The sequence below is a fragment of the Patagioenas fasciata genome, chromosome 1 (assembly GCF_037038585.1).
Source record: "Patagioenas fasciata isolate bPatFas1 chromosome 1, bPatFas1.hap1, whole genome shotgun sequence".
In the NCBI taxonomy this organism is placed as follows: domain Eukaryota; kingdom Metazoa; phylum Chordata; class Aves; order Columbiformes; family Columbidae; genus Patagioenas; species Patagioenas fasciata.
Window position 1 is genome coordinate 4,897,706 of NC_092520.1, and position 12,892 is coordinate 4,910,597.

At 46.6% G+C, this 12,892-nt stretch overlaps 1 protein-coding gene across 3 annotated transcripts in view; it reads right to left on the bottom strand.

Annotated features, from left to right (window-relative positions):
* The window catches only part of INTS4 (integrator complex subunit 4), a 46,058-nt gene extending 35,181 nt beyond the window's left edge, over positions 1-10,877 (bottom strand). For 2 of the 3 annotated variants that reach the window (XR_011741881.1, XM_065833327.2), the window contains exons 1-8: positions 10,771-10,877; positions 8,637-8,831; positions 6,241-6,358; positions 4,167-4,273; positions 3,790-3,975; positions 2,468-2,518; positions 1,777-1,865; positions 1,414-1,534 (exon numbers count right to left, since the gene is read on the bottom strand). Coding sequence is in view for 2 of the 3 variants with exons in the window: in XM_065833327.2 (XP_065689399.2) it covers positions 1,414-1,534; positions 1,777-1,865; positions 2,468-2,518; positions 3,790-3,975; positions 4,167-4,273; positions 6,241-6,358; positions 8,637-8,831; positions 10,771-10,824 (921 nt within the window). In the remaining variant the exon portion in view is untranslated. The remainder of the gene's footprint in view (positions 1-1,413; positions 1,535-1,776; positions 1,866-2,467; positions 2,519-3,789; positions 3,976-4,166; positions 4,274-6,240; positions 6,359-8,636; positions 8,832-10,770) is intronic. The other variant, XM_065833335.2, reaches the window with a different exon arrangement.
* Between the last annotated feature and the right edge of the window lie 2,015 nt (positions 10,878-12,892).

Sequence of the window (12,892 nt, forward strand, 5' to 3'; positions counted from 1 at the left end):
CAGAATATCTTATTTTCACACTGAGGTGAATATGGTCTTTCCCGAGTTCAGCTGGTGTAAATGCAGTGGAATTACAAGTACTTGTTTTCTTCTTGGATACCCAGCCCCTGACTCTCAAGAATCTCTGCATAGCTTGGCCAAGAAACTTTTGGGTTTCCTCAACCTCCCTCATTTATTTCTTCTCAGAATATTGCTAGAATTTTACCTGTATTGTTTTTAAACATCACAGAATCCCAGAATGTCAGGGATTGGAAGGGACCTGGAGAGCTCATCCAGGGCAATCCCCGTGCCGGAGCAGGAACACCCAGCTGAGGTTCCACAGGAAGGTGTCCAGGCGGGTTTGAATGTCTGCAGAGAAGGAGACTCCACAACCTCCCTGGGCAGCCTGGGCCAGGCTCTGCCACCCCCACCATGAAGAAGTTTCTTCTCATATTTAAGTGGAACCCCTTGTGTTCCAGTTTGTACCCATTGCCCCTTGTCCTCTCACTGGTAGTCACTGAGAAGAGCCTGGCTCCATCCTCCTGACACTCACCCTTTCTATATCTGTAAACATAAATGAGGTCACCCCTCAGTCTCCTCTTCTCCAAGCTCCAGAGCCCCAGCTCCCTCAGCCTTTCCTCACACGGGAGATGCTCCACTCCCTTCAGCATCTTTGTTGCCCTGCGCTGGACTCTCTCCAGCAGTTCCCTGTCCTTCTGGAACTGAAGAGCCTCAACTGGACACAATATTCCAGGGGTGGTCTCCCCAGGGCAGAGTAGAGGGGCAGGAGAACCTCTCTGACCTACTGACCACCCCCTTCTAACCCACCCCAGGTACCATTGGCCTTCCTGGCCACAAGGGCCCAGTGCTGGCTCATGCTCATCCTGCTGTCCCTAGGACCCCCAGGTCCCTTTCCCCTACACTGCTCTCTAATAGGTCATTCCCCAATTTCTACTGTAACCTGGGGTTGTTCCTGCCCAGATCCAAGACTCTACACTTGCCCTTGTTCTAGTTCATTCAATTTCTCCCCGCCCAACTCTCCAGCCTGTCCAGGTCTCTGATGGCAGCACAGCCTCTGGCGTGTCAGCCACTCCTCCCAGCTTGGTGTCCCCAGCAAACTTGCTGACAGTCACTCTATTCCCTCATCCAAATCGTTGATAAATATATTGAATAATCCCGGCCCAGCACTGCCCCCTGAGGCTCTGCACTGGATCCAGGCCTCAACTGGACTCTGCCCCACTGACCACGACTCTGGCTTCTTCCCTTCAGCCAGTTCACAGTCCACCTCACTACCCGATCGTCCAGACCGCACTCCTTCAGTTTAGCTATAAGGATGCTGTGGGAGACTCTGTCCTCTCATTTCTCTTCAAATATATGTGAAAAATCAAGTAATACAAGATGAACTATTTTCACATAGTAAAGAAAGCAACTTACCAATAACTTGGCAGCTTGTACTCTAACAACCCAGGAACCATCGCTGACCATATGACAAATTTTTCCAAACGCATCATCAACCAAGCGAATTTCCTCGTTAGAAGAAGGAATCGGGACGATGCTAACACACAGAAACAAAAATCAGTACATGGATCTGATGTCGGGTTGGATGGCATTGGGCACGAACAAGCCATGCTGAATTCCTATGGCTGTGCAACATGTACCAAGAACTGAAACTTCATTCCGATCAGTGAATTCTTATCAGGTATCGGCAATTTGTACACGTTGGTTTTTTAACAGCTGCTCCTGTGACTTATCAGCACAAACCCCTCAGGATTAGGATGGTTACTATACAGTACATACCTTTCAGGGTAAAGCTGACTGAGGACCCAAATCAGCTGAACGGCAGCGCTGCGCACTTGCTCGTAATCATCTGCCAACAGCTTGCAGGCCTGAAAGAAGATTCACAGCCCAATATACCCAAAATATCTCCATTTGAGCTGTCGTTCACCTCCCACAGCAGATTTAGGATCCTCACCATAAATCAGTCAGGACAGATTAAAAAATTCAGCCTTCTACTCCCTACTATTTCCAGGTTTGATCAGACTAGTCCTAAGAAAGTCAATTAGGCACGTGTTGTAAAACTCCAGAACTGCCCGTGCCATGCAGGAAGATGGAAATAGAAATTTGGAGTAGAATTAATTTGATATCAGCTGCAGGTATGCAACCTTGTCATAACAAATACACGCTTCACAGGTACTCTCCAACAAAGAAGGGTTTAAACTCCGAGACTGCCAGATTATAGCAATAATTACTGGCCTGCCCTTCTCGTGACCATCTCCCCCAATAAACAAGATATTCCAATTAAAGCACACGCTTTAGTGCATTTAAGCACAATGAGATGCAAAATAGATTTTTATTTCAACTGCTATAGTGCAACCTAAGTGCCAAATATTCCACTTCTGCTCAGTGCCCTCCTTCCATTGTCATGGAATCTAAAAAGCAAGATATGCAAACATGTATGAAATAAATACAAATTAATACAAGGTTTTACCTGATTGTAAATAGCCTGCTGTAATTTTAATCCTCTTTCATGAAGCTGCAGCTACAAAAAATGGCACAAAAAGGTGTAACTATACGTTTAAGTGACACAGACTAAGTTTTCACTGTAGTTTTTTCTGCTTTACATAAACATAGTTGCTTGCATTTCTTGACTGCTGCTATAATTAAAATATTTCATTATCCTGGCCATATTTTAAATAATAATCTGGATTTCAGTATAATTTTTTTAAACTCCACAGTTATCCATACTTTGGATTAGGAAAACACAACTTCTATAAATACACCGTCTATTCTCCCAACCTTCCAACAGCTGTTGAGCCTTGGCCATATTCAACTCCAACTGACAGAATTAGGAATCTTCAAAATAATCAGTTTACCACCATTCCTCAAACACGGACCCAGAAGCAGCATTGCCAATGGATTTTCAGGCCCTGTAAATCTTTCAGTTACCAAATCAGAGGAATAGCGAAAAAATTACTAAACATTGTTTCTATGTAGAATAAGGTGGTATCATGACTCTGACTTATAAACAAAGGGATAATTTAATAGGTCAACAAGAAGCTGTTGCTTTTCTACATCCACTTCTTCAAGCTATAACAAGTCAGTGATGATATTAAAGAAAAAACACAAGTATAGTAGCAATGAAAACTATGATCAACAACTCAAAGTGGTTACTGACCCTGAATTCATTCAGGATGTTTCTGTGCTTCAAACAACAGACAGTTAGTTTTGTGCTGTAATTATAAATTGGAGGCCATAAATCTTGCTATGGATTTGGCTGAACGCCATTGTAAAAGTCACTCAAGCAACTTTAGAAACAAGTTGTACCCACAAAAATCAGAAAGGAATGAAAATGAACATGAGCGCAGCCTCCAGCAGAGGGAGATCCCAGACAGACTCCAGCATCATCCGATCTCAAACACATCCTGTTTCTTTCTTTGGAATTTAGTACCATTAATTCAAATACCCTTAATTCAAATACTCTTTTTGACCATGGGACACTGTTTTTAAACTTCAAAGGTAAGAGAGAAACTTCTGTATACTCATGTACTTACTCCCAGGCAACTCACATTAAGCAAAATTCTCAATCCTTGCTTGCATTTCTGCAAAGCTACAAATATCTGAAGGGTCCCCACATGAAACCCAGTAACTCTCATAAACAGAGAATGCTAATGGGCGCAAACACGGGGCAAACCATAAATGTTGTTTAAAAAGGAAGCAAAACTCTTTCTGGACTTATCGCACAGGTTTCCTGTCACAAACAGCTTTTTATTGCCTGTTGGAATACTAGTGACTAGAACCACCACCACTTACCATGGCTTTTATAGCTGCAGTCCTAACGCGAGGGTCCTGGTCATTAAAATGATCTCCTATGATCTTCTGGACATCTTTGGCAGCTTGGCTTTCAGCTTCTTTTGCAACACCTTTTTCCACTGGTCCAAGACAGCCAATTAACTGAAGACACTTATTTCTTACACCATGGGAAGAATCTGTCAGGTGCTACGGAACAGAACAGGAGATGTAACTGCATTCTTACCCTTCTTTCACGCTTTTGAAACAACTAATCATGCTAAGTTTCCTAGCAGTTAAAAAATGTTAATACTGTAACAATTTGTTAAGAAAAAGTAAAATAATTTAAGCACTAACTGCATATTTTTTCCTACAACAGTGACAAAAGTTTCCTGCTTTACCTTGCAGGCAACCTCAACCAGCCTCATCCTGACCGATGGATTCTCCGTGAGTTTAGTGCCGATCACCAACAGGGTGTCCAGCAGCTGAGCAAGGACCTGGTGAGACTCTGCAAAACAAAATAGTGAAAGGTTACGTCCCTCTTCACTGAGCTCCTCCGCAGCTCAGAATCACAGATTGTTGAAAGGAGAAAGTTCCAGGAGGACCTTCCAAGGCCAGAACAAGCCCAGCTCCCTCAGCTTCTTCTGGTCCATGATATCCTCCAGACCCTGACCACCTCAGTGCTCCTCTGCTGAACTCACCTCAACCCTACCAGCCCAAATATCAGACAGAGCATTCCAGATGTAGTCCAACCAGTGTTGAGTAAAGAGGAGTAACGTTTTCCCTTGACCCCTGGCTACACTCCTGTCAATACAGCCCGGTACGCAGTGAGCTGTCACTGCTCACTCGTGTTTAACCCACTGTTCACCTGGATCACAGTAAGACTCTCATCTCCAAGTCGGAGAGAGATGGGTTTGATGGACGGACTGTTCGGTGGGTAAGGAATTGGCTGGAGGGCCACACCCAAAGAGTTACAGTCAATGGCTCAGCGTCCAAGGGGAAACCAGTAATGAGTGGTGTCCCTCAGGAGTCCATACTGGAACAAATACTATTTAATATCTTCATCAATGACATAGACAGTGGGATCGAGTGCACCCTCAAAAAGTTTGCAGATGACCCCAAGCCGAGTGGTGCAGGTGACACACCTGAGGGATGGATCCCATCCAGAGGGACCCGCACGAGCTTAAGAAGTGGGCCCATGTGAACTTCATGAGGTTCAACAAGGCCAGACGCAAGGACCTGCACCTGGGTCAGGGCAACCCCCGGTATCAATCCAGGCTGGGGATGGAGGGATGGAGAACAGCCCTGTGGAGAAGGACCTGGGGTGCTGGGGGGTGAAAGATTGGCCATGAGCCGGCAACGTGTGCTTGCAGCCCAGAAATCCACCCGTGTCCTGGGCTGCATCCCCAGCAGCGTGAGCAGCAGGTGGAGGGAGGGGATTCTGCCCCTCTGCTCCGCTCTGGTGAGACCCCCCTGCAGTGCCGGTCCAGCTCTGGGTCCTCAGCACAGGACACACATGGACCTGCTGGAAAGGGGCCAGAGGAGCCACAGGAATGATGCGAGGTTGGAACAGCTCTGGTGGGAGGACAGGCTGAGAGAGCTGGGGTGTTCAGCTGCAGAAGAGAAAGCTCCAGGGAAACCTTCTAGTAAAGGAGGCTTATAAGAAAGACTGAGAGCGCCTTTTAATCAAGGCCTGTACAGACAGGACAAGGGGCAATAGTTCCAAGCTGACAGAGGGGAGATCTAGATTAGATAGAAGGAAGAAATTTTCCCTCATGACAGTGGTGAGAGCCTGGCCCAGGTTGGCCAGAGAGGTGGTGGATGAACCATCCCTGGAGACATCCCAAGCCAGGCTGGACGGGGCTCTGAGCAACCTGAGCTGCTGAAGATGTCCCTGCTCATGGCAGGGGTGGCACTGGATGAGCTTTGAAGGTCCCTTCCAAGTCAAACTATTTTTTAAAGTGACATTAAAACAGAATCAAACTGCATCACGTAAAACATATACAAACCATGAATATAAAATACAAAATCAAAATTGACTTAATTGAATCCACAAACAGAACAGCCTACACTTTCCTGTCTATTACAAAGCCAATGCTAAGAAACCATCACCTTCTTGCATTAGTTGTGATGAGCTGACCCACAGCACAGTAAGAAAAATACTCCAGAGGTTCTGCTTTAAGCAACACTGTCCAAAACTGAGCACTTCAGAAGCAAGAGTTCTCAGATGAAGATGCAAAAGCAAACTTTGTGCTCCCTTAAAACACAGGTATATAGCAGGCAGGTCTGAGGAACATTTTTCTCTGTGTCAGAACATTGTATTTGTCACCATTCACAAAAGCAGAAAATAAATACTCTGATCAACAGAGCTGCAGTTATACAATTCTGATGTACAGGCCTTGCCGCCGTCCTAAATGCTTAAAAACGACACGAATCTGCCTTGCTCTCAAGCACCACCCGACAAGCAAGACTTACTCTCATTTTGAAGCGTGTTAATGGCATCGTCCATGATGCAGTCGGGGGAAAATCCTGCAGTCTTTGATAATAGGCCCAGCAAGGAAGCAATCTTCAGTCTCACAGAGGCATCGTTCTCCTGGAAGGAAACACAGACACCCTCATTTATTTTCCAGTTTGAAGAGTAAATAACACTACACACAAGCAGGACGCACATATAATCCCATATAATAAGGGTCTGAATTTTACTGTCAGGCTATTTCCTCCTCCATGGCACAACCTACAGAAAATTAACCATAACAGAATGTTTAAGTGGCAGCTTCCAGTACATTTCAAAATTATTCTTTTACTCATAATTCCTCAAAACAACCTCCATATCGTTTAAAAAAAATCAAAGCTGAAATAACCAAGATGCTGGAAAATTCACTGCTGATTATCTTAATATCTTCGCAAGTTTTTAATGAACAAATAGGAGAATTTTAGAAGATGAACTGAAGCTGATGGTCTCTTGACCTCTGCTAAGCAGCAAGGTCTGGGGGCTACAGAAACAACCATTTTTCTTAATGGTGGGAAGCAATCCTGCCAATTTGATAGCAAAAAAGAAAGAAACCAAACACAGCAAGGTGAAACAAAACCCAAACCAAACATGCACCCCCGCTTCCCCCATATCTGCTCATTTAAGCAACAGCTGTCACAGATGATAACTACATATACAAACTTCACAAATTACCATGCATTTAATCTAATTTTAAAAGTTTATGGGTTTCTAAGACTTATTATTGTGAGTCTTCTACAGACTTCTGTACACAAGACTTCTGGTCATAACTGGAAGCTTTGTCTTTCATCACATTGCCAAAGGTACCCAATACAGGGCAGAAAACCAAAAAGAACTCTGGATTTCATACTCATACCAAGCAATTGTGCAATGTTGAACACAGAGGTGCAGTAATATCACAATTATGAATGTTATACCTTTCAACAGGTGCAGTAATATTACATTTACAACTTCTACATCTTTCAACAGTGTTTAGGAGGGACTTCAGTGTCACACACACCCCCCAGCTGACAAATGTGATACCTGCAGGAGTAATCTCTTTCTCAGCTGAGCTGAGAAGCATTTTCTCTTTTCAGGGTCAAAATTATGTGCTTTAAAAATTGTTACAGTCACAGGATTACTTACATTGGTGGTACGATGTGCAGATTCCAACAGTGTAACACATTTGGTGGTTATTCACTACTCACTTTTTTTTAATAAAAGAACAACCCCCTCCACGAGTACAGATGAAATCGGTGATTTCAAAACACACTTATAAAGGCATTTCAAAATTCCTTATGAATAACGTCTGCAGCATTATCCTTAACGAGTTAAGAGCAGCCACCCACACCAAAGGGCATTTTCTCTATCCTCCTAATGGTTTGCGAGTAGGAAATTAGAGAAATGTATCCTTTTAATCTGCAGGTACCCCCTGCCAGCCCCCTTGGTCAGCTGTGTTGATTCAACTGCCAGCATGAGAACTATGGGTGAAAAATGGAGGAAAAATAAAAGGCTATAAATTTTTTCTGATCCATTTCAGAGGTCACCAGGACTGTTCGGGAACTGTCCTATCATAATACAATGGAATAGAGGAGCAGGAGGCTGCAGCACCACCTTAAACAAAAGAATAAACGCACTACAAACAAACACATCACTGTACAACTTCCACCGCGGTTACAGCTTTCAGGGGTGGGTTTCTAAAAGACCAGTTCAAGCACGTGTTTTCTACAGATACTAAGAAACCAGTTCTGCAGAAAATTCTGTCCTTAAGCAAAACAACGACAGCTGTAGGACTCCACTGATTTTAAAAGCTGGTTTCGTAACAGCCTGTGCACTTGAAAAATGTGACCTTGCCTCTAGATTTAAGAGTCTCTCTTTCAAAACAGGCCACAAAAACTTCAAACACAAATAACCTGCGTTATTTTATCAGAAACCACAGTTTTCCTTATAGATGAAGAAATAAGGTTCAAGTGGTAGGCTCCTTTGAGTGGGGACTAGCCCAACAATGAAAAGAAGTTCCCATCAAAAAAAAAGTCAAACAGTCTCAACACATAAGCCAAAGAAATACAGAAACAGATACAGAAATAGATAAAATGAAGCTTAGAGTTTTAGTGTAAGCTCAGAGCAAACCAGACTCAATTGTAAGAAGACAGACAGAAAAGCACAAGGACATTTATGAGAAATGTTTCCGTCTACAGTGCAGCTTTGTCAGCTGCAATAAGATTTGCTTTATCAAGTGAAGGATCAATATCTGGATACTACAAAGCACATATGACTTCTGTGGACCAGGATGAGCCTGTGACTCTCTATTCCACATCCAATCCCAAGAAAACAAAACCCAAAGGATGATTTTGGAAGCACAGCTGGCTCCCAGCTTCTCCACCTTGTAATAATGCTCCAGCAGGATCCTGACAACACCTTCAACACTCTCCACTTCCACGGGCTTCCTGGTGAATTGGAGCAGGTACTGCAAAGCATCTGCGGGTGAGGTGGCTTTGCACAGGTCGACGTGGAGCGCCGCTGACTTGCTGGGCTTGGTCAGCCGCAGCTTCTTCGCAGACAGGTCCTCATGCTGCTGCTGCGGACAGGGAGACGCGATTCACAAACACGGAACAAATCCTGACCTGCTCCTTCCCAGAGTGAATGCTGTCTCAGTACTGAACCTGAGGAAGCTCCGGCGCCCTTCTCAGTCAGCTGTCTTGGGAAGGAACACATCCCCAGCCCCTGGGGCAGCTCTCACCCTGCCCATGCAGCCCCTGTCCCTGGGAAATATCGTTTCTCCTCAGCCCAGCCTGAGGGAAATCCTGCCCCATTTAAACTCGGAGAACCAACCGATGGCAAACACAGCTTCTCCCCCACCCCAAGCCCAGAAACCCACAGCCATGACACCATCCCAGGCTGGGGAAGCCATGTTCACAGAACAGAATCACAGGACAGTTCAGGATGGAACCAAACCCAAAGTCCAACCCCTGCCATGAGCAGGGACATGTTCACCCAGATCAGGTCGCTCAGAGTCCCGTCCAGCCTGGCCTGGGATGTCTCCAGGGATGGGGCATCTACCACCTCTCTGGCCAACTTGGGACAGGCTCTCAGCATCTTCAATGTGAAAGGTTTCTTCACAGAATCCCAGAATGCCAGGGATAGGAAGGGACCTGGAAAGCTCATCCAGCGCAATCCCCCCGCCAGAGCAGGAACACCCAGCTGAGGTTCCACAGGAAGGCGTCCAGGCGGGTTTGAATGTCTGCAGAGAAGGAGACTCCACAACCTCCCTGGGCAGCCTGGGCCAGGCTCTGACACCCTCACCATGAAGAAGTTTCTTCTCATATTTAAGTGGAACCTCCTATGTTCCAGTTTGAATCCATTACCCCTTGTCCTATCATTGGTTGTCACCAAGAAGAGCCTGGCTCCATTCTCCTGACACTCACCCTTTATATATCTGTAAACATGAATGAGGTCACCCCTCAGTCTCCTCTTCTCCAGCTCCAGAGCCCCAGCTCCCTCAGCCTTTCCTCACACGGGAGATGCTCCACTCCCTTCAGCATCTTTGTTGCCCTGCGCTGGACTCTCTCCAGCAGTTCCCTGTCCTTCTGGAACTGAGGGACCACAACTGGACACAATATTCCAGATGTGGTCTTCTGTTTCTCCTCAGCCCAGCCTGAGGGAAATCCTGCCCCTTCCAAACTCATAGAACCAATCCAGGGCAAACACAGCCTCTCCCACAACCCCCACCCTGCAGCATCTCCCCAAAGCCCAGAAACTCACAGCCGTGACTCCATCCCAGGCTGGGGGAGTCACGTTCACCCCCCAAGGGCAGTGTAGCTCCCCCCAGGTATCAGAGAACGGAATCACAGAATAGTTTGTCTTGGAAGTGACCTTCCCAGCTCCCCCAGTGCCACCCCTGCCATGAGCAGGGACATCTTCACAAGCTCAGGTTGCTCAGAGCCCCGTCCAGCCTGGCCTGGGATGTCTCCAGGGATGGTTCATCCACCACATCTCTGGGCAACTTGGGACAGGATCTCACCACCCTCAGAGGCAACAATTTCTTCCTCATGTCTGGCCTGAATCTCCTCTCCCTTAGTTTAAAACCATCACCCCTTGTCCTATCACAACAGGCCCTGCTCATCCCCATCTTTCTTCTCGGCCCCTTTAAGTCCGGAAAGGCCGCACTAAGGTCTCCCCGGAGCTTCTCTTCTCCAGTTGAACACCCCAACTCTCTCGGCCTGTCCTCCCAGCAGAGCTGTCCCTTTCCTCCTCCCGCACACACCCTGAAGCTGCCCCCATACCTCCAGGCACCTCCACTCTCCCTAAACCCGGGGCCAACCCCTCCTGCTTCTCCTCAGCCTCTCACGGGCCGCCCCGGCCCCAATCCCCCCGCCATGGCGGCGGGCAGCGCTCCCGGGCCAGGCCCCGGGTTAGGCCGGCGGCTTCTCCCACAGCTCCGCCTCACTCGCCGCACGGCAGAGCTCGGGGCTGTCCCCTCCCGCCCTGCGGGGCCCGGCCCGGCCGCAGTGCGTTACCTGGACCACCTTGGTGAACTCCTCGTACACCCGCTTCTTCAGGTGCGCCGCCATGGCGCCGCTTGGCCCTCCGCGGCCGCCGTATACGCAACCCGGAAGAGAAACCACAGAGTCGCCCGCGAAGGAGCGGCCTCTCTTCCCACTTGGAGGCCGCGCTCTGTGGTCAGGCGCTCGCGTTGCCATGGGAACGCGGGCCTGACATGGCGGCTGTGGCCTGGCCCGCCCAGCAGCTAAAGCCCAACCAAGTCAACCCCACACAGTTTTCCCCCAAAATACCCACGTTAATATTTATTGTTAACCCATGTAAAGACCAAAATATAAATAACATGGATTGACGTTTCCAGGCAAGCTTGTGTTAGGCACACATTAAAACCTATCGTGGCTTTCAAAGATGTCTCCTTCAAGAAGAGGGGAAAATGACCCCAGCACCGAGAAGCCCTCTGACAGACTGATCTCCAAATGGATGACAGGACACTCAGACAACTACAACGGTTATGCAATTGTCCCAAAAGTTGGGATCATTACCTGGGTGCAGACACCAATTCACGCACAGGGTTGAGGTTTTTGCTTTATTTACAGTTCCACACAGAAAAGGCCACTGGGTGATCTTTTGCAAAACTGGCACACCAGAAGCAGCCTGAGTTACATATTTACACATTTCAACTTTTCACCACTCCTAACATACGTATTTCATAGAACCATAGAATAGAAACACGGAGTCACTACAGTGGGAAGAGACCCTCAGGATCATTGAGTCCAATCATAACCTAATTCTGGCGCTAAACTAGAAAATCTGGATATGAAATCCTCAGTCATTATTCAGCCAGAAATTCCAGGAGAGAGGGCATGAACTCTGCTTCTCTCAAGAGTGGCAAAACCACCAGCACCAACAGCCAAGAATTGCTAAGGAGCCTCCATCCCCCTAAACTGGAACCAGCTGAAAAGGGGCCAAGTGCACTAATTACTATCTATGAAAAAAAAAAGAAAAAAAAGGGTATTTTCTGTTTTTCCTTTTAGCCCTGAAGAGCGGCCTTAAGGGGGCTGTCATTTATACCAGGTTTTGTTGACACACAGAACTGCACTGTCATTGTTTTGGAGCAAATCAAAGTAAAATTGCCTAAGGCATTTTGGGTTTCAAGGTCTTAAAATAACCAACTTCTGAGCTTGATAACCACCTTCTCAGTTTAACAGCCAACTTCTGAGTTTAATTTATGCCTGCTCAAAGTCCATTGGTCTAAACTTTTCTCACCTCGGTTTAAAGGTACGATAAACATAAAATCTTCTGTACATTCTCAGTGAGTAGGAGGCTTCTCCTAGAGGTAGGTGGCCTTCGACAAAAAGGTGTATTTTTGTATAAAAATGAGTGTAAAATGACTGTAGTTCACCTAAGTTCACAATGTACCACTAATCCTTGCCAAATTTCATGGTTTGTTACTATATGCATATTCTTCAAGCTTAATCTCCGGGTTTATCCTTCATGTTCCTCTCATAAGTAACTCCTGTTCTGTCTGAATTCAATTCTTTGTCTTATGGTCTACTTCAACCTTCTGTAAAACTCCATTAAACTTAACAGAGACATCAATGTTGCGTGGCTAGAGGTGACCAGGGTGACCACATTTTGGTCACATCTTGGGGACAAGGTGGTTTGGGAAGGGGCTGAAGGGTCCAAAGGAGGCCCAGGGAGGTGACCAAAGGTCTGGAGAACCTGTCCTATGAGGGAAAACTGAAGGACCTGGTTCTCTTCTCCCTGAAGGGACCTCAGCACAGTGTTCCCTGTGCTTTAAGGGCATCCACAAAGGGGATGGCGTCTCTCTCTTCACAAGCAGCCATGTGGAGAAGACAAGGGGCAATGGGTATGAGTTGCACCAAGAGTGCTTTCATCTCAACATGAGAAAGAATTTCTTTATGGTGAGAGCCATCATTCACTGGAACAACCTCCCCAGGGACATGGTAGAGCCCACATTGCTAGGGCTTTTCAAGACATGACTTGACAGACTGCTCAACAATTTCATCCGGGCTCCCTTTGCCACCAGAGGCTGGACCAGATGATCCTTTGCGGTCCTTTTCAGTGTGGGCTGTTCTATGAGACCATCCTTGGTAAAACTGTTAAACTTCCTCGTGA